This window comes from Brachionichthys hirsutus, chromosome 18, assembly GCF_040956055.1.
Source record: "Brachionichthys hirsutus isolate HB-005 chromosome 18, CSIRO-AGI_Bhir_v1, whole genome shotgun sequence".
Lineage (NCBI taxonomy): Eukaryota > Metazoa > Chordata > Actinopteri > Lophiiformes > Brachionichthyidae > Brachionichthys > Brachionichthys hirsutus.
Window position 1 is genome coordinate 2,630,349 of NC_090914.1, and position 22,974 is coordinate 2,653,322.

At 42.8% G+C, this 22,974-nt stretch overlaps 1 protein-coding gene across 1 annotated transcript in view; it reads left to right on the forward strand.

Moving 5' to 3' along the window:
- Positions 1 to 3,110: 3,110 nt before the first annotated feature.
- The window catches only part of sntg2 (syntrophin, gamma 2), a 39,080-nt gene continuing 19,216 nt past the window's right edge, over positions 3,111 to 22,974 (forward strand). The window contains exons 1-8 of the mRNA XM_068752038.1: positions 3,111 to 3,179; positions 12,876 to 13,013; positions 13,123 to 13,179; positions 13,741 to 13,798; positions 15,862 to 15,905; positions 16,752 to 16,793; positions 17,781 to 17,868; positions 19,217 to 19,305. Of these exons, the coding sequence (XP_068608139.1) occupies positions 3,111 to 3,179; positions 12,876 to 13,013; positions 13,123 to 13,179; positions 13,741 to 13,798; positions 15,862 to 15,905; positions 16,752 to 16,793; positions 17,781 to 17,868; positions 19,217 to 19,305 (585 nt within the window). The remainder of the gene's footprint in view (positions 3,180 to 12,875; positions 13,014 to 13,122; positions 13,180 to 13,740; positions 13,799 to 15,861; positions 15,906 to 16,751; positions 16,794 to 17,780; positions 17,869 to 19,216; positions 19,306 to 22,974) is intronic.

Below are 22,974 nucleotides of genomic sequence, written 5' to 3' on the forward strand. Positions count from 1 at the left end.
TCACGAATCTGGATGCAGCGTTGGAAATGGCACATTTTCACTGGGAATACTGCTTTGCTTTATGACGCATTTTGTGTTTAGTGCAAATGCAGCACACAATCAGGGGTGAAGACTTTTGGTTGATTCACTCAGGAAACAAGAGAACAAGGCAAAAAAATGCTTGTAGCAGGATGAAGGTCAGGGAGCGAGGAGGGGGGGGGGGATCTGCAGGACATCCTGGAATAATGAGCATATCAGTCAGTCAGTCAGTCTGTCTGTTTTTTATGAGGTGTTTTTACTGCGGTCTCACCCACGATGCCTACCGAGAGGACATTATTATCCTCTCAGTAGGCTTCCCCCCCCCCGCGCTCCGCACGTCCACGTTCTACCTGTGGCTCCCGCACGAGTCAAAGAAGAACAGAGTGGATAAAGTTGATTTTTGGTGGTAATGTTCCACCAAAAATTGGCAAAAAACCTCGCGGGTTACCATGGTAGCGTGCAGCTGTGTGCCTGCTATGAATTCAGTTTCCTTTTTGTTTTCAGAGGCCTTTCTGACAGAGCTGTTTGTGACAGAAAAGAGGGATGCTGTCCTGCAAGCATCTGTTTGCTACTTTGACCAGAGACTGTCACAGATATTTCATATAAGTGTTGCATTAACTTGTGAAAAAAGGGTAGAATATGGGATCTTTAAGGATCGGGACTAGATGTGAAATTTCCAAGCAACGTGGAGAGCAAGAAAATCATCTTAAAAGATATAGGAGTTACCGCCGGTTATTGTGAGCAGCTAGTTTTTACTGAGTTTCTAATTTGTGCTGAGAGGTTATATGGAAAAGATTAAAAGAAGGAACAATACAGCAAAGAATCAGCCACACAAAGGCTCTGCTAAGAGATGGAAAATCGATGATTCACCTCAATCCATTGAAGCATGGGATACTCAAACCCGGGCAGGCTCCCGTCTCTGGGTAATGTTTAAAAATCCGATTGGAGTTGAAGAAATCCATTACCTGTCAGAATTTCAAATTCCCCTCATCTGTTTTGTCTGGGGGGGGGGGGGGTTATATGTGCGACCTGCCGGATATTCCCACGTTGTCTAGTCACTGAGACGAGGATAAAAATGGTGAAATTCAGCAAGAACTGGTCAAAATACAACCGTGAAAGGCAGAAATGGGCCTGGAAAGCGTCTTATAGGTAAAACACAAGCCCAGAAAAAGAATATCATTCGGTCTAATGTGACAGAAAGACGCTTTGAAGCTTTGGCAAGCGCCTTTCAAAGCCTCACAGAATTAAAAAAAAAAAAATGCAAGAGAGCGAGAGAGATGAGGAGCAACGCACTCACAGCTGAGAGACGGCCCCTGAATAATAAGTGATTGATGCGCAGACAGGCGGAAGTCTATTTCTGTCAATACAGTAACCAGATGTTAGTCACATCCCACAGTCATTTCCCTTCATGAGGGAATTCTGAACGCTTCCTTTGTTAAACAGGTTTCATTCCTGGAACGCAGCCCTTGATTGGAACAGATGTGGTGCCATCCTGCAAATGTAATAAAGGGTTTGAGCTGCATGTGTGTAAGAACTGAACCTCGTAGATGTTAGGCAACATGCAGTAAAGAGAGGCCTAAGTATGCACATCTGTACCGTCTGGAAGTACTTAAATAGTTCAACTGCATTTGATAACTGACAATATGACAGGCTGAACATTTGAAATGGGTTGGAGCATTTCTGCACGGTAAACCGGAAGCTATAGGCAGCAGCCGGTGGGCTTAGCATGGAGACGGTTAAAAACAGCTATAGCTTGGATGGGAAAGGCACATTTAATTCAATTAGATTTTATTTCTATGGCTCAAGCAGACGCCGTCAAGGAGCGACGGAGAGGGAAATAGAAAGATAATTTTTTTTAAAAGCTCTGCCACCCTTAAATGTTCGTCGAATTGAAACTCGTGGCTTCGTTATGACTCAGGTCTGCATTGGAGATCCATAAAAGCGCTAAAACACCATCTCATCAGATTTGGCAGAAAAAGACGATTTGAGTGCCCTTTCATGGAAGTGTGAAGTTTAAGCTTTCCCTTTTCTTATCCTCTGCTGAATTATTTTCATTCTCTGTGAAGCTATGATGGAATAATAGACCAGTCCATCACTGATACCCTTCACAATGGATGGACAGCTCTAATCCTGCGCGTAGAATTACAAGAGCCATCAGCCCCGGCGATACGCATTCAAGGGGCACTCGGGTTACATATTAAAATAATTTGAGAACATTTTTGTCATCTTAAGAGTGACAAAGTTTGAGTTACCCTCACCCGAGAAAGCAGTTCATGCGGTCTAGAAACAAATTCCTCCCTCAGTCTAAATAGTTAAAATTCTCAGTACTTCAGATGTGCTTATGCTCCAGATTCCAGAACATAAATGATGACGATGCTCCCCTTAAATGGCAAATAAAAGCAAAAATAGGTCGCTGATAGATCTCTAATCCTACAAACTAGTCCCAGGTATTCAGGGAATTTGGGGTCTGAGAGATTCTATAACTCTCTCCTCTACAGAGCGATGATGATGATGATGATGAACCGAGGAGCTACATTTTGTGTCTATACGCCACTAAAATCAAATGGAATTATTGGGGTTGCTGGAGGCAGAAATCCCCGCATGGCTCCCTCACAAGAGGAGCCAGCAGTAAGACCGGATTCCAAAATCATTCCTGCTCCAGCAAAACGCATCCAGGCCAGCCATGTCAGCAGGATTAATCGAGCCCCCTCATCCCTGGAGACGTTAAGGTCTTCACGGAGGCTTGACCTGAGCGCAGGGAAACGCTTTAGCCCTAAAAGGATTTTCCACGCTTTATATCTTGCTGAAACTGCCACTGAGCGCCAATGAGAGAAACATGCGCGCCTTTCTTTCCGCTCCCAGGATTCCCCGTGAACGGGTTAAAGCCGTGCGCTCTGACGCAGGAGCGGCTGCGAGGAGGAGGACAGGCAGCAGGTGGAGATGCACGCAGACCGGAGGAGGAGGAGGAGGAGGAGGAGACAGTCGAGTCCAGCCGAGCGGAGCCGAGCAGCACTCGGAGGATGCTCTCACTGCAGCGGCGCGTCGATGACTTGAGAAACTCTCGCTGAAGTCAGAGGACGGTGTCACGGGAAATGAATGTGACCGGGCGACAACAACCGGAGCTAATCGAGCGACCCGCCAGCCTTTCGGTTCCAACTTCGGCAAGTAGAGCCATTCCGGTCCGTTCCGGTCCGTCCCGGTCCGGTCCATTCCGTTGCTTCGCTGCGGTGGATCAGTTTGTTCCGAACAGATGCGCTTCATGCACGGCCAGCTATGAGCAGCTTTGCAGCTTTGCAGCTTTGTAGTGTGTGTGTGTGTGTGTGCGTGTGTGTGTGCGTGCACAGCGATAACTCTGGACTGCTGCCATTCATCTCAGCGGGGTAGAAAAGATGCGCATGAAGCGCAGATGCGCTACTCTGAGCCGATAACTTTTATTTTTGGTCCTGTTTCCCTGTGAGCGTCCCTTGCTCCAGATTTAAGGCACCTGTCCTGCATTCACCTGTGTAACCGGATGGGATGTAATTAAGCAGGCAGGTGTGGGAGGGAGCACCCGTGGCCCATTTGCCACTGATTGGGGGGGGGGGGGGGGGCGTATATAGGTGCGTCCCCTCCCTGTGGCGTTGGGGATATGGGGCCAAACGGTCCGACCTTTGCCGACGACGCCACTTTAGGACGTTCACCTAAAGATCTAATTTTTTGTTCCTTTGGTCCCCGGCTCGTTTTAGCGGGTTTCCCCGACCACAGGTCCGCTCACAGTGACGACCAGCACGGCATTCAACAATTCAAAACATTTATTTAACACCCTAAAAAACTTCCTTAAAAACACTCTACAAACAAAACTAACAAAAGAAAAGGAGAGACAAGGCAGTGACAGTCTACCTGCATGGAAACCATTCTCATTTAGCAAAGCCCGTTAGTCCTGCAGGAGATGCAGTCAGACAAGCTGGTAAGTGACTGCAGGCTGGTCAAGGTTCGCTTCATGTGATGGTTAGATGTCAATCAGCTCCAGGTTACAATATTTAACAGTTGAATGGCTCGACTTTTCTAAACCTATCCTTTATTAATGTTGGTCAATGTCAAAATGTATATAAATGTTTCAGTGTTTTTTTATGTCTGAAAACGATTGAAAGCATCGCAGGTCAAAAATGGAAGACTGAGTGATTCTATATGTTTGACTTTTTAACTTGTGGGAGAAAGACAATGATTGGCTGAAGCACATAAATGATGGGCAGCGCTTATAGGTCTCAGGAAATGTGCACGATTGTGTAACTTTTCATTCAAAAAGTATTTGTCTTTAAAAGCTTAGTTTTTAAAAGCTTCCACATTTGTTACCGGTTCCGCCATTACATTAAGTCTTTCTCTGCAATGTGGGACTCAGAAGGGTTGGACAGTGTTCAGAGATTAATACTTACATTGTTATATCATTTCTACTCATACTCTGTCCTAAGAAATTGTTGGATTGCTGAGCTACATTTGGTGAAGTGCCCTAAATTCACTCTGTACCCAAGAGCTGTGAAAAACGTTTGTTGTCTAAGCTTTAACTTTAAGATAGTAGCGGATTAATTTAGCATAGCAACAACAAAAAATGTTCCGGCTCTCCCGATAGTAACGAAATACAGATCCAAATACTGTAGATAAAACTAGAACATATTGTCTTTGTGCTTCAGTTTGGCCATAATTAAATCATGTCATGTTAAATTGGAAACTTTTAGATGATTTCGGCTTTTTGTTACTTTTTTCTGAACTCACCTGAGTCACTGCTGTACCAGCTCCAAAATAATTTATCTCCAAAAAGAGGACAGGCTGAAGAGAATGAAAGCCCCCCCCAATTCTTAGGATAGTTTTAAATGTTAGGATTTAGAAGTTGGCAGACTTGATATTTCACTCCAGTCAATATTTCAATATTCCATACCCCTTCACATCCTCCCTGTTTAAATGACTGTGCTGTTGCTGTGGTTGGAGAGAGAAACTCACTAATGATATCCGGCTGTAGTTCAGAGAAAGCTGCACTGATGAAGACATCAGTGAGTAAACTGCATTCGGTCCACGATGAAGAAGAGCAGTGTGATTCTCTAGACCGTTTGTGGATAGAGTGTATTTTGCTCCGGGTTTGCAGATGTTATCATTGACCGATCCGCGAGACAGACACGTCTGGAACTCGGGCCGACGGCGCTTTGAGTGTCGGCAATAAGCTTATGTGTGTGCTTGTGTCACTTGACGGCTGCGGTGGTTTTCAAGGTTATCGTTGTTTGCAAAGTTTTCTTCCACTGCAGCCAAAGTGAGCATTTCTCTTTTGATCAGGAAGGACAGATGAAGGAGGCACAAATGTCTCCGTTCAGGAAGTCTTGAATGAAGATGAGCAAAACAAATATGCAAGTGTATATCCAGGTGTATTTCAGCAGCTTGTCTCAACTTTGCAACATAGAACAGAATTTAAAAGAATAGAATAGATATTTATTGCCATTGCAAGTACAACAAAATGTAAAGCCCTCCAATCGGTGCAAACTAGGAAAAATACATTAATAAAATACAAACAGGTCAAAATAAGATAAAAGAAAAATATACATAGTATCAACTGGCCTCTTCCCCTTCTCTTGACATGTCAATTCATAATGGAGGCAAGTCATCATATTCTATCTATTGACATTTACACGGCTTCCGAACTGCATATACTTGCAGTCCTCATGATAGCAGGTTTTATTTTAAATTTAAACTAAAGAAATTAAAATGTTTAAATGTTAAAACGTATTACTATAGTAGTGCTTTGGTTTCATCTGCACTATGGCCAGCTCCAAACCCGACATAATATAAAAGCTTACAGACAAACTACAGAGCTGCTCTTTGACAAAAGACAAGCTCAGTAGACGAGGGAGTTCGGAGACTTGCCTTTTGTTCCTCAGATAATTTATATCTCCTCTATGTAAAGGATTCACAGAGGGGGGGTTTGAGTGGGAGAAATAAATGTGTGTGTTTAAAGGTACAGTAATAATTTAGTGATGGAAGTCTAACTGGTCTTCGTTGCATCAAACCTTTCAAATACAGAAAGTTCAAAAAGGTTAATCTGAGAATCTGAAATAAGTCAATTAGAAAAAAAACAAATAATTATGGTTTAAAAGAGCATTAACTTGTACAACATAACTGGTCAGCATTGATTGATTGGTTGATCTCCAGTATGAAACCTCTCGTCTCCTCATGCACACATTTAATTAAATAATTGATTGTACTCTGCTTCTGGCTTTTGATTTGGATGTTGGAAATTTGACATCATTGTAAGACCCCCCCCACCCCCCCATGTTACAACGCTTTTATCACTAGAACCATTGACATTTTCAAGATTTACAGATGAGAAATTACTGCTATTCGTATACGGATTATTGGACGGTGATCTCTTCTGGGTATCGGGAAGCCGATTGATTAGCATTGGATATATTTATATAATTCAAAATAAAAATGATTTAATAAAAGGTAAAAGGTATTAAACAATGATGCATGACCCGGCCGCGTCTAAACTAATTTCACACAGCAGGTTCTGATGCATTGGTCTGAGCACAAGTGTGAAACTGGCCAAAAGAATCAATACAATTGCTCTTAACAGAACACTTTTAGCAAGAAACGTAATCCACTCTCCTAAGACATGGTCCAATGGACACACTTTTCTCCCACTTTAAATACAATCTAACTCCAACCCCTAGTTTCCTTAAAAGTTAGACTGCAGGCTGTCGTTTGGTGATGCTCTACCCATCCCACTCGCTTTCTCTCCTTGTGATATTTAAACTGCACCCCTCTGGCAGGAGTCCCTGGTCCATCAGCACCAAACCAGGTGGCAGACGTTTCCTCAGTTTGCTTCGAGCCCCAGAACCCTCAGTAGACACTCCCCCCCCCAACCCAAACACTCAAGGAGACAAAATTAACTGAATGTTGCGAGAGGACAGTTCGCTGTTTTCAAACAAGCAGCAACGAGTATGTCACCCAAAAACTAAAGTTAACACCCTACAACAGACAGTAGTACATCAAAAATATCAGTATTGCAGTGTTCACTCTGTATCGTCAATATTTTATTAACAATTTACTCACCAGTTTATGGTAAATTTAAACCCACCAGAGACGGGATTATGGTATTTCATGTCGCCTCGTCAGATTCCCTCTGGATATGTTTTGCCTGTGAAAATTGTCAGCTCGCCTTCCATCGACTGCATCCTCTGCTACCCACAATGCACTGCGCCCAAGCCTAAGGGGCTGAACTTAGCTTCTTTTGTAGGTTGGCCAGCCTCAGCCCCAGAGATCGGGTTAGGGTGTTAGAACTCAGCACGGAGCCCTTGCTCCTTTGGACTGGGGGAGGTATCTGATTAAAACGCCTCCAGGGCTCTTTCCATTGGAAGGCCTGTGCCGCATCCAGCTGAGAGGACACCCTGGGGCCGATTCCAGAACTTGATAGAAGACTTGCATGTATCATCTGGCATGGAGAAGCCTCTGCATCCCTCAGGACGTGCTGGAAAGGGTTTCTGTACAAATACCTTCTTCACCTGCTTCGACCCAATTCCAGGCAAGAAACAAAAAATAAGAGTGGATTTGTGTGAAAAAATAAGCCATGCCATTTTCATCAGATCAAAACATTTTAATATTGTAATGATTTTTATTTGAACCAAATATTCAAGCCAACATTTCACGCTCTTAATGTGTATAACTAAGGGAAATGACCATTGTGTATCCCTGTACTTGTGTTTTGTGTCGTGCGCATGTGTTCTGCAGGCTATATTTATTTCATGATGGAGAAGAAATCATTGAAACAACAAAAAAGCAAAAATAGAAACTCTTCCCAGACCCGTAATGGATGTGATCTCCGCCGGAGACGGGTTTATTACAGCACTGCTCCAGCTCCAGTGACAACATCTGGCTAATTAACAACTGTCAGGCCAAACTGATACTCGTCTTATCAGAGACCGACGGCGTGAACCAAATGTGCTGGTAAAAATCTTCAGACATCAACAGGAACGTTTGACCTCCTCTCTTTGTGCATTTTTAAATCTCCGGAGCAGCTTCTTTCACTCGCCGAGAAAACCTGCAGAGATTTACGAGTCTTATTATACTTTGACGAAACATTTAATCCTTCTGCCTAAATTGGCCTTTACGAACATCTGCATTAATCCCTGGCATGTATTTGAAAGATTTAAGAAAGTGGAGATGCTACATGAAAGCCTTTTTCACTCAGCAGTTCATAATTTACATTCCTGTCTCGGCGTGAATTGCAGACGTCATATCTTTAACATCTCTGTTTGAGCTCTCACACCTCGGACGTCTGAAGAGCCCCCCCCCCCCTAATTATAGATTCACCCTCCGGCACCGTCCCTAAATTTAACCATCTATAAGATAGAGAAGCATCAACCTTCTCCTTGGATTCTATTGCAATATGGTGCATACTTTAACTTCTATTCTGCTGAAGGTTGCCAGTAAATCTTTGTCTTCTGAGGCGGTTTCCACTTCAGACTGCTTCAACATCGGGCCTTAAATTGATTTGGTGGATTTGATTTTGTGCTTTAGAAAACCTGAGGGGCGATTTCACTGTGCGAAGCCATTTAATGTGCATTAGACAGGCAGACGTGTGGCCCTGCAGTGCGTCAGGGTAAAATCGGAGCAGTGAGGTGCTGTTCTCCTCCGACTTAACGCTGATCCATTACTTGATGGCAGCTTCTAGCACTTGTTGCTGATTAATGTTCATCTTAAATGGTTAGAACCTCCCAGTTAAGATTCCACTCAGATCATATTAATATTTAATCAACTCGGTAATTGCGAGTCATGACCTCTAAGACCCTGTGGGAAAATAAAGGCAGTTCACATACTTAGTCCAGCCCGTATTAGCCTGACAGCAGCTTATGGTGGCCTATAGTCCTGCTTTATGTTCAGCAGCAACTCCTGTGTAAGAGTTATATACGAGTCCCTCACTCAGCAGTGCAGAGTGAGGGAGAGGAACGTGGACATGTCCAGAGGAGAGACGGGGACTATATCGGTAGAAGGATGCTGAGGATGGAACAGGGCTAGAGGTCGACCCAGGAGACGATGCTTGGACGTAGTGAGGGAGGACATGAGAGCGGCTGGTGTCGGGGAGGACGACGCTATTTATCATTAAGTTAAATAGTTTCACTTATGCAAGAGCCCTGGTGCATCAGTCCAGGGAGTTTGGGCATTCTACTGACTTATTGAATTACTCGGGTTGCTTAGGATGAGAATGATATTACTCTGCTCCTCGTCCGTCGACGAGTGTGCTGTTTCTCATACGCTGAGCCTTCAGAGACGTCGCTCCTTCCTGATGAAGAGATCAATAAAATGTGACAATGTTTGTCTGCAACGGAAGAAATCTGATAACCTTGAATTTGATTATTATGGAAAAAAAACATAGTGTCCCTTATGGATACTGATCAGATCCACTGATCAGTATCTGGATTAAAGCCAAATCCATCAGCCTGCAAGCCTCCTCCGGCTCATCCCATCAGGCGTCGCCACAGCAAATCAACCTTCTGGTCCATTGCATGCTTAATTCTGGCAAAGTTTTACGCCGGATGCCATTCCTGCCGAAACCGTCTGCATTGATCCGGGCTTGGGACCTGCTCAAGGGAGGTGCTACCCGTGCTGCCTCTGAGGCTGCATCCTTTTACAGCCACACATGCCATTGATAATTATGACTCACTTTTATCGCAGCGCTTTGTGTGTCTGTGCTTTTAAAAGAGTTTAGGTCTTTATTTTCTTCCTTTTTAAATCCGATCTGATGGAGGATATGGTTCAAAGCAACTGCTTCAGTTATATGGCCTGAAACAAAGACCTCCTTGACAGTATTCCAAAAAAAACAGACTTAAGCTTCACAAAACAGGATGTATATCACATCTTTCATCTTGTTGTTGCAGCTTCAGTCCCTCTCAGACACAATTTGACCGCAGTCAGCGTAATGAATATGATATGCCCTCGGATTGCAATGCTATTCAGCTTTGCATATATTACAAATGCACGCACTTCTGCAGAAGAGGTGCGATTTGAATACTTTCATTGGATTTCTGAAAGATTGCTGAAGCAGAATATGCAATCAGCATGGGCTTGTTTTTATGTCGAGGTGTCCCACAAGGTGGCCTTTATATCGTTTTCAATCCACCTGAACGACGTGAGGTTACGGAACGGCACCGCGGGTTCTAGATGAGGCTTTATGGTCTCACAGGTCTTAACTCTTTCACACATGAACAAGTTTGCGAGATAAATAAGATCTGTCTTTTTTCTTTTGGAGGAATAAAAATAAAATAAAACTTGTGTGTGTGGCTGATTTGTCTGTCTCTGTGTTGCCCTGCGATGGACTGGCGGCTTGTCCAGGGTGTACCCCGCCTCTCGCCCATTGACTGCTGGGATTGGCTCCAGCTTGGCCCGCGACCCGATGACGGAATAAGCGGTTGGATAATGAATGAATGATATTCTAACGCATGATGTATACTGTTTTTTTTTTCACCTAAACAGGTTTGAAAATGTATACATTTTTTAAAAATGTTATGTTTTTACCTTTTCAGTAGAGAAAGGGGATTTTGAACAACTGACCAACTTCTGTTTCAACATTCATAAACTTTAAGTAAGGCTGAACATCAAACTCGAACATTGTGTAAAGGATGAGTTAGTTTTTTATTTTTACGTCCGTTAGCAAGATAACTCAAAATCTTCTTGACGGATCTGGATGACGTTTTCAGGAAATGTTGGGAATGTTACCAGGAACAGATGATCCAGAAGAGATCCTGGATTCTGGATCACTTTCGTTAACATTGCAGTCACTGGTGCTTCAAAATGTGTTCCTCAATATCTCGGTTGAGTATTGACCGATGTTTATGGAATTTGACATGAGTCATGTAGGGTGGGGGCCTGTATCTCACCACCGAATTTCATGTGGATTGGATCCAGAATGGATTAACATTGAAAACCACATTTACGGATTCACAAAATCAGTTAAAAAATACACATCAAGTCAGGTGCACTTTTGCTTTTCATGGTTGGTGTGTAACGATACCACAAACTATTTATAACCTTTTGGTGAAGATCCAGATCAGCATACGGACGGTGTAAACCCAATTACGACGGCTGCTTGGCGGAGGTCTGTGCTCCTTGAGTGCTTTTCTAGTTTATTATTGCTTTTTTTTAATATAAAAATGAGAATCATGTTTTTGCACCCATGTGATGCATTTATTCACTTTTAGTCAGAAATCTTCCTTCGTCAGAAGCCTTAATTTAGGCTCCATCCTCTTTGGCAGCAACGGAGCACGACCCTCATTCCGAAGTCTCTTAACAGGAGAATTGGTTGACCTCACTCACTTACTGGTCGTCACCTCTTCCGTACGCCCCCCCCCCCCCCAAAAAAAAAACATTATCTCTGAAATGTCAGTCTTTTGCTGCTCTGCTGAAATCTTCTGCAAAAGAATGGTGGAATGAAATAATACAAAAGCATTTCTTCTTGCCCCTCGCTTCTGATCTTACCCGGATTTAAGGTGGTCAAAAGTAGAAAAATCAGTATGCAAACATCCTATAAGAAAAGAAATGCCATCACTCTGATGGGAATTCGTGCGCCACTCCGATTCGGGAGTTTCAGTCTCAGACCAAAGCATCAGAGGAAGGTTTTTTTTTGCTGCCGGGCATAATTGTTTGTCAGTATGGTTTCCTCTGCATTGCTGTGCATTATTACACTGTGCACTGTGCTCTGCAAGAGGCCAGTGTGAAATTGCTCATTAGGCTTAATTGTGCTTCTCAAGTTACTGGGGGGGGTGCACGGGGAGAGGCCGAAATGCTGCAACAGGTCAGCTTGCACATTAGCCCGGCTGTTCACTTTAAAATTGCATCGCTCCTTGCTGATCTTTTATGTGTTCCTCAATCATAATCAGGAAAGAGGCGCATCCCTGCTGCAGCATGTGTGCTTGTTAACCTCAAGTGATGAACATGTAGCGTGAACAAATACAATCACAACCATCTGTGTTGAGAATCTCGAGATGGCGAGACAGCTGCGGAGGGCCGAAATAGTCCACTGCGTTGTCACGGGTGCTGAAAAGAAGCGCGCCCTTCTCCTCCAGTGTGTCCCATCCTGTCAGTTAGGTTGTGATTAGAGTCTAGAGTCACGCGAAACACAACAACACTAACATGCCCATGTTTTTGAAACTCTAAAAATAAGCATGCTGAATAAATATTCACAGTAGATTCAAGTCAGAATTGCAGATTTTGGAGCATGTTCTGTTGAGGGGAACCGATCTCATGTTGGTGTGGGATCACTGGGATGTGTCCAGTGGGGAAAGGTTGTCAGCCGCTGAACTATGCTGTCTGAAATATGACTTATGGAATCTAAAACTCACAGCAACTCCTTCAGTCATTCTGTTTTACGGATGCACCGGAGCTCTTCCTAATTCATCAGCGCTGCTTGAGGGTTCGGTTGTTTGTCTGTTTGCCGGTGGGGAAATGAACGACGAAAAGATCAGAGAATAATGCATTCAATTTGACGGTGGGATTAAACGGAACTGTGTTATGTTTACAGTTGTTTGTGGAAATACTACTCAGTATTCAGAACTAGTCTGGACAAATATGATGCCTGTGCTGTGCTCTTTTATCTGTCCTCAAAGTCAGGTTGTCTAATGCAATGTCCTTTATGCTTGTGTCACTTTTTCCATTTGTTCAGGTAAAGTAAAAAAATTAAATACTTCTCTATCAAAAAGGTCGGTGCTCTCACCACGTCAGGAAATAATCGACTCAGTCAAAGCTCAACCTGCAGAATGTGGAACGCGAATGACGCACTGAGAAAAGAGCATTAAAATGCACATAATTACCTAAAATGTCAACGCTCCTCTCAATTTCAACAGACAAAATCTGGAATTGCTTTGCTGTACAAGGAGGAGACCAACAATACCTACGACGTCTGCCTGAAACTGACCAAAGAGCTACTGACCATACAGAAGCTGGACGTGGTCTGCACAAGCGGACCTGAATCCCACTCAAACGTAAGGGATCCGCTACTTCGACTGTGATTTGTGCCGCACAATTCCAGAATACTCTTTCAGTGTTTCACAATATCTTTTTGCCAATAAAAAAACCTCCCGCTTTCTAAAGCACAGAACTGTCGTACTGCGAAGACAGACGGCTGGCGGTCTGGGTCTGAGCATCAAAGTAAGCAGATGAGTTTGTATGTTGGTAGACTGAAATGTGAAATCTAGTCTTTCTGTCTAAAGGTCGCTTTCACACCAGAGCGGTTTGGATTTAAACGGACCCTAGTTTGTTTCCTCGGATAGCTCGCTTTGTTTGGCCAGGTGTGAAAGCTCATCCAAACTCTGGTGCGAACCGAACAAGCGAACTCAGATCCGCCTGAAAATGTGGGTCTCGGTTCGCTTGCAAGCGAACCCAGGTTTGGTTTGTATGCGGTGTGAAAGCTCTCCGGACCAAACACAGGACCAAATGTAAAGAGATTTCCCCTCTTACTTTGTTCAACAGACGAGTGCCCCTTTCAACCATGTGATGCTACTCAGAAAGTTTGGTGCGCTTTAGAAATCACAGTGTGAAAGCAGAAATGAAACGGGTGTTAAATGCAACAGTGCTGCAACCATCAGGTCCCCAAACGATCCGAGTCCGCTTGGTCAGGTGTGAAAACGACCTAAGAAAGTGGATTTGGCAGCAAATTCTACCTCAGAAACGCGACACAATTCATTCCCTTTTCTCTCTCACGCTTTCCAGGGCGGCGCCGAGCACAATGTGCCTGTGGTTATTTCAAAGATTTTCAAAGATCAAGTAGGTAAGAACATATTTCATTTCACTAGGCTTGGATTTGGAATTGTTTTTCCCGTGCAGTTGTAAAAGTAAATGATGAAGTTGTTTGTGGAAAAGCTCAGGTGAGAGACACTGAATAATTCACTGTTGACATTAAAAAATGAATGAAATTCCTGAGCATTGTTATTCATGTATTTATGGAAAGAGCATTAGGCAAAAATCAATCGGTTGGAAGAGATGAATAGTTCAAGATGTTGTTTTTGTTTTTGTTCCTCCTGAAAGTCCAATGAATGTGATCTATGTGCATTTAGGGAGGTAAAATCAATATATTGAAAAATAAATAAAAATAAAATCTAGTTTGACATTCCTAACTATGTTGTCATTCATTTTTAATCACCTAAAGTGAGAATCCTTTCTTAGTTCTGGGCACCATGTTTAGAAAAGTATTTTAAAGCTGCTCCTAAATCTTCCCGTTCCTCTTTAATAAATGAGGCAATCACAGAGAGAAGAGGCATGAAATCATTGATATCTCATTGATCAATTGCCATCGCCACTATATTTTCTTTATGACAAACTCAGACTTGTCTTCTCTCACTGTTCTCTCACGGCCTGCGCTCTCCTCCTGCTCCTCCTCACCTGTTTGTCAGCCACTTACTCCTCATCAGAACTCCCAATTTATTCTGCTCCCCAACATGCACTCTCTGCCAGCTTGCTCATCGTGATTCATGTCTGACTTTCCTGCTTTTCTGACTGCCTTCCCGTTTCTTGACTGCCCATCCCGTTCCCGTGCTGGATGTCTAGAGTTCTATCCCCATCCGTGAGCTTTGCCTGTTCCTACCTGGTTACTGTCTGCCCATCTCCTGTTTAGTGAAAGAATAAAGGTCATTACTGGTTTACCTGCCGGTGAGTTCTCCTTTCGGCTCTTAAAGACGCACCCGTTAGGTGTAATTGTTTGCAGGACTAGTCTTTTCCTTTCCAACAGATCCCAGTGAATAAATGCGTGAATTCCTTTAGCTTTTTAGGTTTAGGTTTTCGTTGCCTGTGTATCTAATTGTTTTTTACTCCCGGGACAGTCCTGTCTATGTTGTGAATGCCAAGTGCTAATGTACTGTTACTGGCCGGTATTGATTTCAAACCCTTCAACAGCATATAGCTATTTTTAGATTCACCCAGTGGGTCGCATATTTTCATAAAAGGTGCTTTCAGTTTTCAGTCACGGTGCACCTTTCAAACTTGTGTACAGACCACAAGTATCACGTCCACCTCATCTTCATCTTACAGTCAACAAAGACTTATTTTACTGATGGCATGAATAGGTTTATTGTGGCTTACAACCTTGAGCTTGATAATACCACCTTGTATAAAATCACAATAAGTATTAAAAAGACAAATGATATAAAAAAAATAAACATACCCTGCTGGAAATGATTATTTGCTTGTTTATTTTATTACACTTTATTTAATCGGGAAAGGTGCCATTGAGATTTAAAATATCTTTTACAAGAGGGCACTATCACAATCTATTGAGGATTGAGTAGGGGGGGGGGGGGGGTATGTGAAGGCCTTGGATGCATCTGGTGAGTAATTAGATGTGCAGTGTGTTTCCTCCGGCTGGGAACAAAAACACTAGAGATGCTCTTAGCTAGATGGAAGAGAACGTACTTCATCATCTAAATGAAGACGATGATGACTTCTTGGCGTTCTGAAAAGACGATCAGAGTATTATTGACGGAATAATCTCCCTTTCTTTTTGCCCACACGCCTCTTAATGCTTTTTTTTTTTGCACAGAGAGAATCGTGCCACCGTATCTTTGCAGACATTAATGGGCTCTTTTAGCAGAGCTTCTTTTTTTTTTGCAAATCCTTTCGCGACACAGCGTTCATTGTTTGCCGCTGCAAATGTAGCCTGTATCCTGATTGGTTTCAGATTTCATGCTTTCCTGTTTTCTTTCTCAGAGCTGTAGGATGCTGCCAGAGATTAGTCAGTCTGACACATTGATTGCTGTTTCCACCACATTACCATGTGTGAAATGAGCAATTATTTTCTAATGCTTTCATTAACCTCTGACACTTAACCGACGCCTGCAGCTGATCAGACGGGGAAGCTGTTCGTCGGGGACGCGCTGCTGCAGGTCGGTACATGGGCTGTGTGAGGTTGATCTGGGTCGCTGTTAATTTCACCCGTCCTCTCTTGTGACAGGACGTGAGTTCATTTGGGAAATAAGTCCAGATATCTTTTAATTTTGATGTGCATCATTTCAGTCAATGTGATATTTACAGAAAAATAACAACTTTAATTAATAAAAGTCATGATTAATAGATCTGGAGTTCCATTTACCATGAGGTCACAGACGAAGCTCGGTGTCTGTTGATTTGCAATATGCAGGAAATATGGAAAGAGGCTTGTAATGATATTCATTTGAGCTTAAAAAGTTAATTTGAATCGGTCTGACAGCTTTATTGGATGTGCTTGTTTATCTAGAATATCAAGTAGATTCTTTGGACAGAACTGGCAATATTACCATTTATAATGAAAGTATTTATGAATAATATTATGACTCCACTCGCTGCTTTCACCTTTCTATCGCTGTTTCGCAATAATTAGCAAGTTATTTATTTCACTCATCACAGTGTAGAACCTTTGAATAGATCTGGATTCATCGTTAGTTTATGTCTCGCTGAGATCGTTTTATCCTTTCTGTGTTTTGTGTGGACATTGTGCATCTTTGTTTGATTTGTTTCTCCATTTCCTTTTCCTTTTGCATCAGCATCGCCTTTTCTTTCATGGCATCTTTCATGTATCACTGCGAAGTGATCACTTTGTGTTTGCATCTTTTCGTGGTTGTGTTGTATTTTGCATGCCTTTGTCTTACCTAATCAAAAATATCAGCAGAGGCCCTGCAACCTGATATACACAGATTAGCTAAATGAAACTCTTTGTGTAGTTTATTTATTTTTCCTCTGGTTTTTTTTTTTAGGTCAATGGCATAAACGTAGAGCCTTGCACTCATGAGGAAGTTGTGAGTATGTTTTTAATTAACTACGTATTGATTGCTATAAATACCCGTGTCGTGCATCCAGTGCTGCACCATGAGCTCTCCTGTGTTTAGCATCAGTTCCAAGTAGCTGAAAACAGAGCAGGTCTAAATTATACCTGATAATTAAGTATTTTTCTTTTTCTGGTTCCGCTTGTGACAAAGTTCTGATTTAATCGAGGGTTTTATATTTGGCAGCATTTTCATTCTGTTCAGCTTCACTCCTTGGAAATGATCTCTCTCGCTCGCTCTCTCTCTTCCTTCCCATGGCTGCCATCCGTTTCTCCTTGTTTAGACCCAAACAGCTGTTCACTACATTGCAGAGCCTCAAAACACATAATGAGCAGTTTCCCCTTCAGAAAAAGAACCCTCTACAGCTTTCCATGGCAGGCTGTCACACTCGCAGCTCTGACAGATGCTTAGGCTAAAGTGACAACATACACACCACAACAGTTTTCAAGAGAATAGCGATGGATCTGACAGCAAATGCGCATTTCAGGGTATGTAGGAGTGAACCTGCATGTCGGATGTGACAGCCAGGCGGCTGTCCGTCTCTTCCTGAAGCTGCACAGGCGATGAGCAGCTCAGGTTTCATGCTTTGTGCTTTAAACCCGGCACACTTGATTGCCTCCTTCATCGCTCGCCGTATCTTTAAAGACGTGCGTTTTACCTGAAGCGTCAGAATTTCCGACATCCAGAGCTAATTACCTGGAGTGCTCTTCTCTTCCTCCTGTCATGAGACAAGAGGCAGCCTTCAAGGCTTTTGCCTTTCATGGTTTAAGTGAGGCTGCTTCTATCAGGCTTTAACTTGTGATCAGATATTCACTCATATAATGCTTGCAATGGTTGTGTTACTTTTTGATATGAACGGGTCTTATTTGGAGTAAGTATTTTCTTGCTCCATCACTCACCATCTCTCTCTCTCTTTCTCTCCATCACTCAATCTCAATCTCGCCCTGTCGCCGCTGCCAGGTTCACCTCTTGCGCACCGCAGGAGACGAGGTCACCATCACTGTTCGGTACTTGCGAGAAGTTCCGTCATTTCTGAAGCTGCCTCTCGGTAAGAGTCCTGCTGTTTTGATGCCACACATGCTGACAATAAACTTTATTTCGCAGAGCATTTTTGGCAACAACGGTCTAAAGCGCATTTGTGGGCTATTGCCTATTAGCTCACTTTGAGGCTTCAAAGCAGTTCAATGGATGATCATTTATTTCGGAGTAATAGCCGGTCATGCTCGGTGGCCTGAGACGTGCAGCGATGCCAGAAACGCCCACAGTCCTGCTTTAGTTACCTTCAGCAGCTTGAGATGAAAACACTAAGTCATCCACGTGGATCCGGAAGAAAGGAGGCGATGAGCGAGAGAAAATGGGAACTTCAGAGAGGTCAAGACAAAAAGTCGGAAAGTAAATGGGACCACTTTATCTTTTGTTCAGTTTAGTAGCAGATCAAGCATCATCTGAAATGGCCTCAGAAATCCAATAGCATTTCAACTATAAAAAACACAGCGGTTCCATCCGATGACCGATGGCTTAGGCTCCAGCTTGTTAATTCAATATATATGATTTATTTATAGAGGAAGCACTGGTGAGGCGAAAAACCTTGAGCTTCACCCGTGGTGGCGCCGTGTAGGGCGAAGGCGCCACCACGATCAATGCATCCAGACTGAGAGCTGAATCCAGGATGTTTCGCTTTATTTAAAATTGTCTGCTATCCAATGATAATTGATGTTAACACAAACTAGTGCTTCATATTAAGCAGACGGATACGAGAGTGACGTAAATCTCCTTAACAAACAAATGAGCGTATTCGACTCTTCGTTGCCATAACCAGATGCATTACAATATCCCAAATAGCCAACCATGAATATTTATACCTCTCACATTCAGAGCTGTAAGAAATCAAGCCATTTCTTCTCGTGGCCAAGTTGACATTCATAGGAGAGATTCAGTGCGGAGATATTCAGGTTTTTTTGCTGTGAGCTGTTTGGCTGGTGATTCATGCTTTTGTGTTGTTGTTTTTTTTTTTTGCCTGTAAATGAAAAGTTCTCCTTAAGCTCTCCTTTGTTTTAACAAGGCACGAAGGACAAGCAGGAGGGCCCTCGAGGCCTTCACTGAAAGAGAGCGAATCACAAAGCAGGTCGCTAATATCATATCAAGGGTGGGGGGGGGGGCATTTTGTCTCTTTTGGATGCTGTCTGCAACTTTCAGGACACCAGGAGGCTTAAAGGCAGCAGCAGCAGCGACACAATAAAGTCCACAATGAACCCCCGAAATTCACTAAAATCAATGAGAACATTAGCTTACGGGGTTTTAGGAATGAAATAAGAGCGAGATAAGTCGGACTAAAGGTTAAACAATTCGTCTTTATAGGACGTTCTCTAAAGATAAAACCCTCCTTCTGTTCCCAGGCTCTCCGGGGCCATGTGCCGATCACAGCCGAGGATCCTCGCCACTCTTTGACAGCGGCTTGCATTTAAATGGAAATGGAAACAACACAGTAAGACAGCCTGCCGCCTTAGACATATAAGATCTATATCGTATTCTATGATTCTGGTTCTACAACGAGCTACAACTTTGGAAGCTGTCCTCCCGACAAGCTGGTGTGTGAGTCCCCTACGTGTGGCTCTCGGGATGCTCAGGTGAATCAGCCGGGGGCCTCCATCTGGCTTCTGCAGCGACGAACGGGAAGCAGCTGCAGGAGTCGAGCCAAAGATGCCACGTCGTCGTGTGTTTTTCTCTGCATCTCGGCCTGGATCTGCATCCCAATGGCAGCCGCAGATGGGGGGGTGCCAGATTCTTACTCTCATTGCAGTTGGTGCAATTGTTCAAGAGGAAATAATGAGAATTAAAAAAAAATCGTATTTATGCTAATCAACACAAACATAATGAGAATCCTTGTTAAGACAGAGTGATGCTGGGAATCCATGTCCTAAAAATTAAATTACACATGCATGTTATCAGCAACATAGAAATCAGGTTGGAGTATTGAGTTGTTTTTCATTGAGTACATTTGAATATTTTACCTGTTGTGTGGGTTTTAACATAAACGCAAATAATTTGTCGGCCGGCTCACAGTCATCGTCTGGCGGACGTGTGAAACCTGTTTCAACAAACTAAACCACAGAACGGATCTTTGTGAAACCAAACGTTTGTTTCTCTATTTACATATTCGATCTTAAAGATGAATAGTAGCTAATATTTTATGTAGAAATATATTTCCTCATAAATGTCATAAATGTGAAGAAATGAGCCTTCATCACGTTGCATTGGTAACACGATAACCTCATCCATGACTTTTCGTCTCGTTTTTGAGACAAATTTGAGTGACGGGGCAAAAACGGTACCAACCACCCCCCCCCTTTCCTTCCTGCGGAGACTCTACGTTTGTCATTTTGGCTACCTCAGCAGGGCAATCACGAACCTTGCAGCAGCGCTATCAGCCACCGCTCAAGTCTTTGCCCCTCTCTGCTCATACAAATCCGCTTTAACTTTGACATGTTATTAAATGTGACGCGACGTCCTCTCGGCATATAAACTCCCGTGGAGCCGGGACCCCTGGCAGAAGCTGGACAATTTGACTTATCTGAGCCCGACTCTCCCTGTTAGTCTTCAACTCCTCACGGATGTCAAAGCAAGTCAGGAGGTGACAAAGTAAAGCAACGCGTTGGTTACTCTGTCAAAGAGGATAGATGGAAACACATGTAGAGAATTAGCAAGAGTTCATTCATATATAAGACATCTTTCAATATTTGTTTTCTGACCTGACGCCTGATTGGATTTTTCTGATTCATTTTTTTATTGCTGAGGTGATAGTGTAGTTTGTTATTATTCTTTAATTCAAGTAGGAACTAATTTTACATTAGAATTTTACAAAGTGGAGAATTGATTTGCTGTGGCGACCTTCATGGGACAAGCCGAAAGTACAGCAGTAATAGTAAATCTATCAAGGCAAAATTTGATCACCTGCATCAACAAATTTAGTACTATTAGTTTTCAAAAATTTCTTTTTTGTCCATTAGAGAGGAATAAATCAGACCACCCATAATAATTGAATAAGCCCATTCTGGCTTTCTTGCCACATATTTCTAATCCTCTCCCTTAACTCTTTGAGTGCCATTGACGTCTGAAGATGCTTTTTTGAAACCCAAGCATTCACTGCCAACCCTGAAATTGAAATCTGCCTCTCTTCAACGGCCAATAACTCAGAAACGAAAGATGGTAGCAACGCACTTTTTTCTGATGAAAGAAGAGACTTTAATCTTTCATTTGCTTGGTCGGCGTTTGTATAGTCATTGTAAAGAATTTTCTGTCGGGCTTGGAAAATTGGGATAAATGAGTGAAAACTGGGGCATTCGGCATATAGCTGGGTTGAAAATGTCCGGCACTCAATGAGTTAATGGTAAGGCTTGTAAGAATCATATGCTCAAACGGCCATATATAATTAAAGGTTGCTTCTAAGCAGGTGTCCTTGCTCGACGTTGCCCATGGATCATTGAGGGAAATACGAGAGATAGCAGGTGGCCACTTTAACCTTTCATATTTAATCGAGATGTAAAGTGCTTCCAATTAAATCCTCAACGGGAACCCGAGATTAGCTGCACACTGGAGCTCGGCATGCTCGGAATGTCTTTCAATTTCCAGTCCGGTTCTTGGTTGAGCCGAAGAAAGAAGTAGACCTTGACACATTCAGTGTGATGTAATCGGGCGGTTGCATCTTTACATTTAATCCTAGTTGGCTGAAAAATGCAGTTATCCAGGCAGGCGTGAGTATATGAGGTTTCCTCATCCCCAGAAATGAATGAGGGGGTGTCTCGTTAGCTTTTACTCATGTCAAGTGAGATTCTTGTAGCCTTGCAAAAAAAAAAAAGACTTATGTGAGCTGTTTTGTTTTGAGAGTGATTGCATATTGTATTTTCCAGTGAAGTGTAAGACATGAACGCGCTTTAATGTTCAGAGTGTAATTGATAGAAAGCCGAGAGTGCATCACAAGTTCTGCCCTTCTGTACCGTAATGGAAATGTGACTAATTTCATTTTGAACAAAGGTTAGAACTTCCTCAGAAGACCCATTTAAAGCTGCACTAATCAATATTTGGATTGTTACTCCCGCTGGCCGAGGCAGAAATGTCGCTCCTTCTTTAGTGTCGATGCTCAGTATTGAAGACGTGATATGCCTTCACAGACGGAATCGTCGTTTGTCTTTGTGGAGGTGGAAACGGAGATGGACAAATCATCATGAAATGACATTTAGATCTGCAGGAAAGGCTGAAGTCAGATTTTGTGAATTCATATGTGTGTTCAAATGTGGCATCCTGCATGCTGAGTGTTTGCAAATCTGTCTGCTATACCAGCTTTAAAAGAGGAACTATAGGAGAGATGCAAATGTAGCTTTTTGATTTTAGTTTCTGGTGCCATGAAATAACCAAAAGTCTATAGTGCTTTTTAATCCTTGCGAGAAATGCATTGCATTTTTTAAAAAATGCAAAGATGTTTGCAGAACTTGAAACCAGACCAGGCTGAAAACACGGATGTGGAAATTCTCTTTATTGGCTTCCATTGTGTTCGCTCTAAAGCTGCAGATGCTGAAATGTTCATTTTGGATTATAAACTCTATAACATTTGAACATTTTAATTTTTTTTGCGGCAGATCTTTTTGTCTAAAAATGTTGCTCGAGCTCTGCCAGGCTCAACGTCCTCCAGTCTAATGAGGATCTTCCACAACATCTACAATAGAATGGGGGGTGGTGGGGGTGGGTGTCTATGGGATAGGTCATTCGCTCACCTCTGACGGTGCCTACGGGTTTAGGAACAACATATGCTGACATCTAGACGATGTCTCTGAGACACCCCTGCTTATTTCAGTAAGATGATGTCAAGCGGGAAGTTGCAGCAACATAGCTTCGATGTAATCCAGAACTTGACCACGAAATCTCCAGCTACAGCTCCAATTTGCAGCTGTAGCATCAAATTCAAAAAGTCGATCAGTTTGACAATAGATGTCAAAAAACCTGAAGCCATAATATCCAGTCTGTTGCACTACAAAAATGTGAGTTGAAATTAAAAAAAAAGAAAAATTCAGTTTGAATTGCTTGTTTTCTTTGCATGCCTCCCCGAAAATGATGAGAGACAGGAGTGCTATCTTGTCACAATTTCATTTTGTGCAAACAT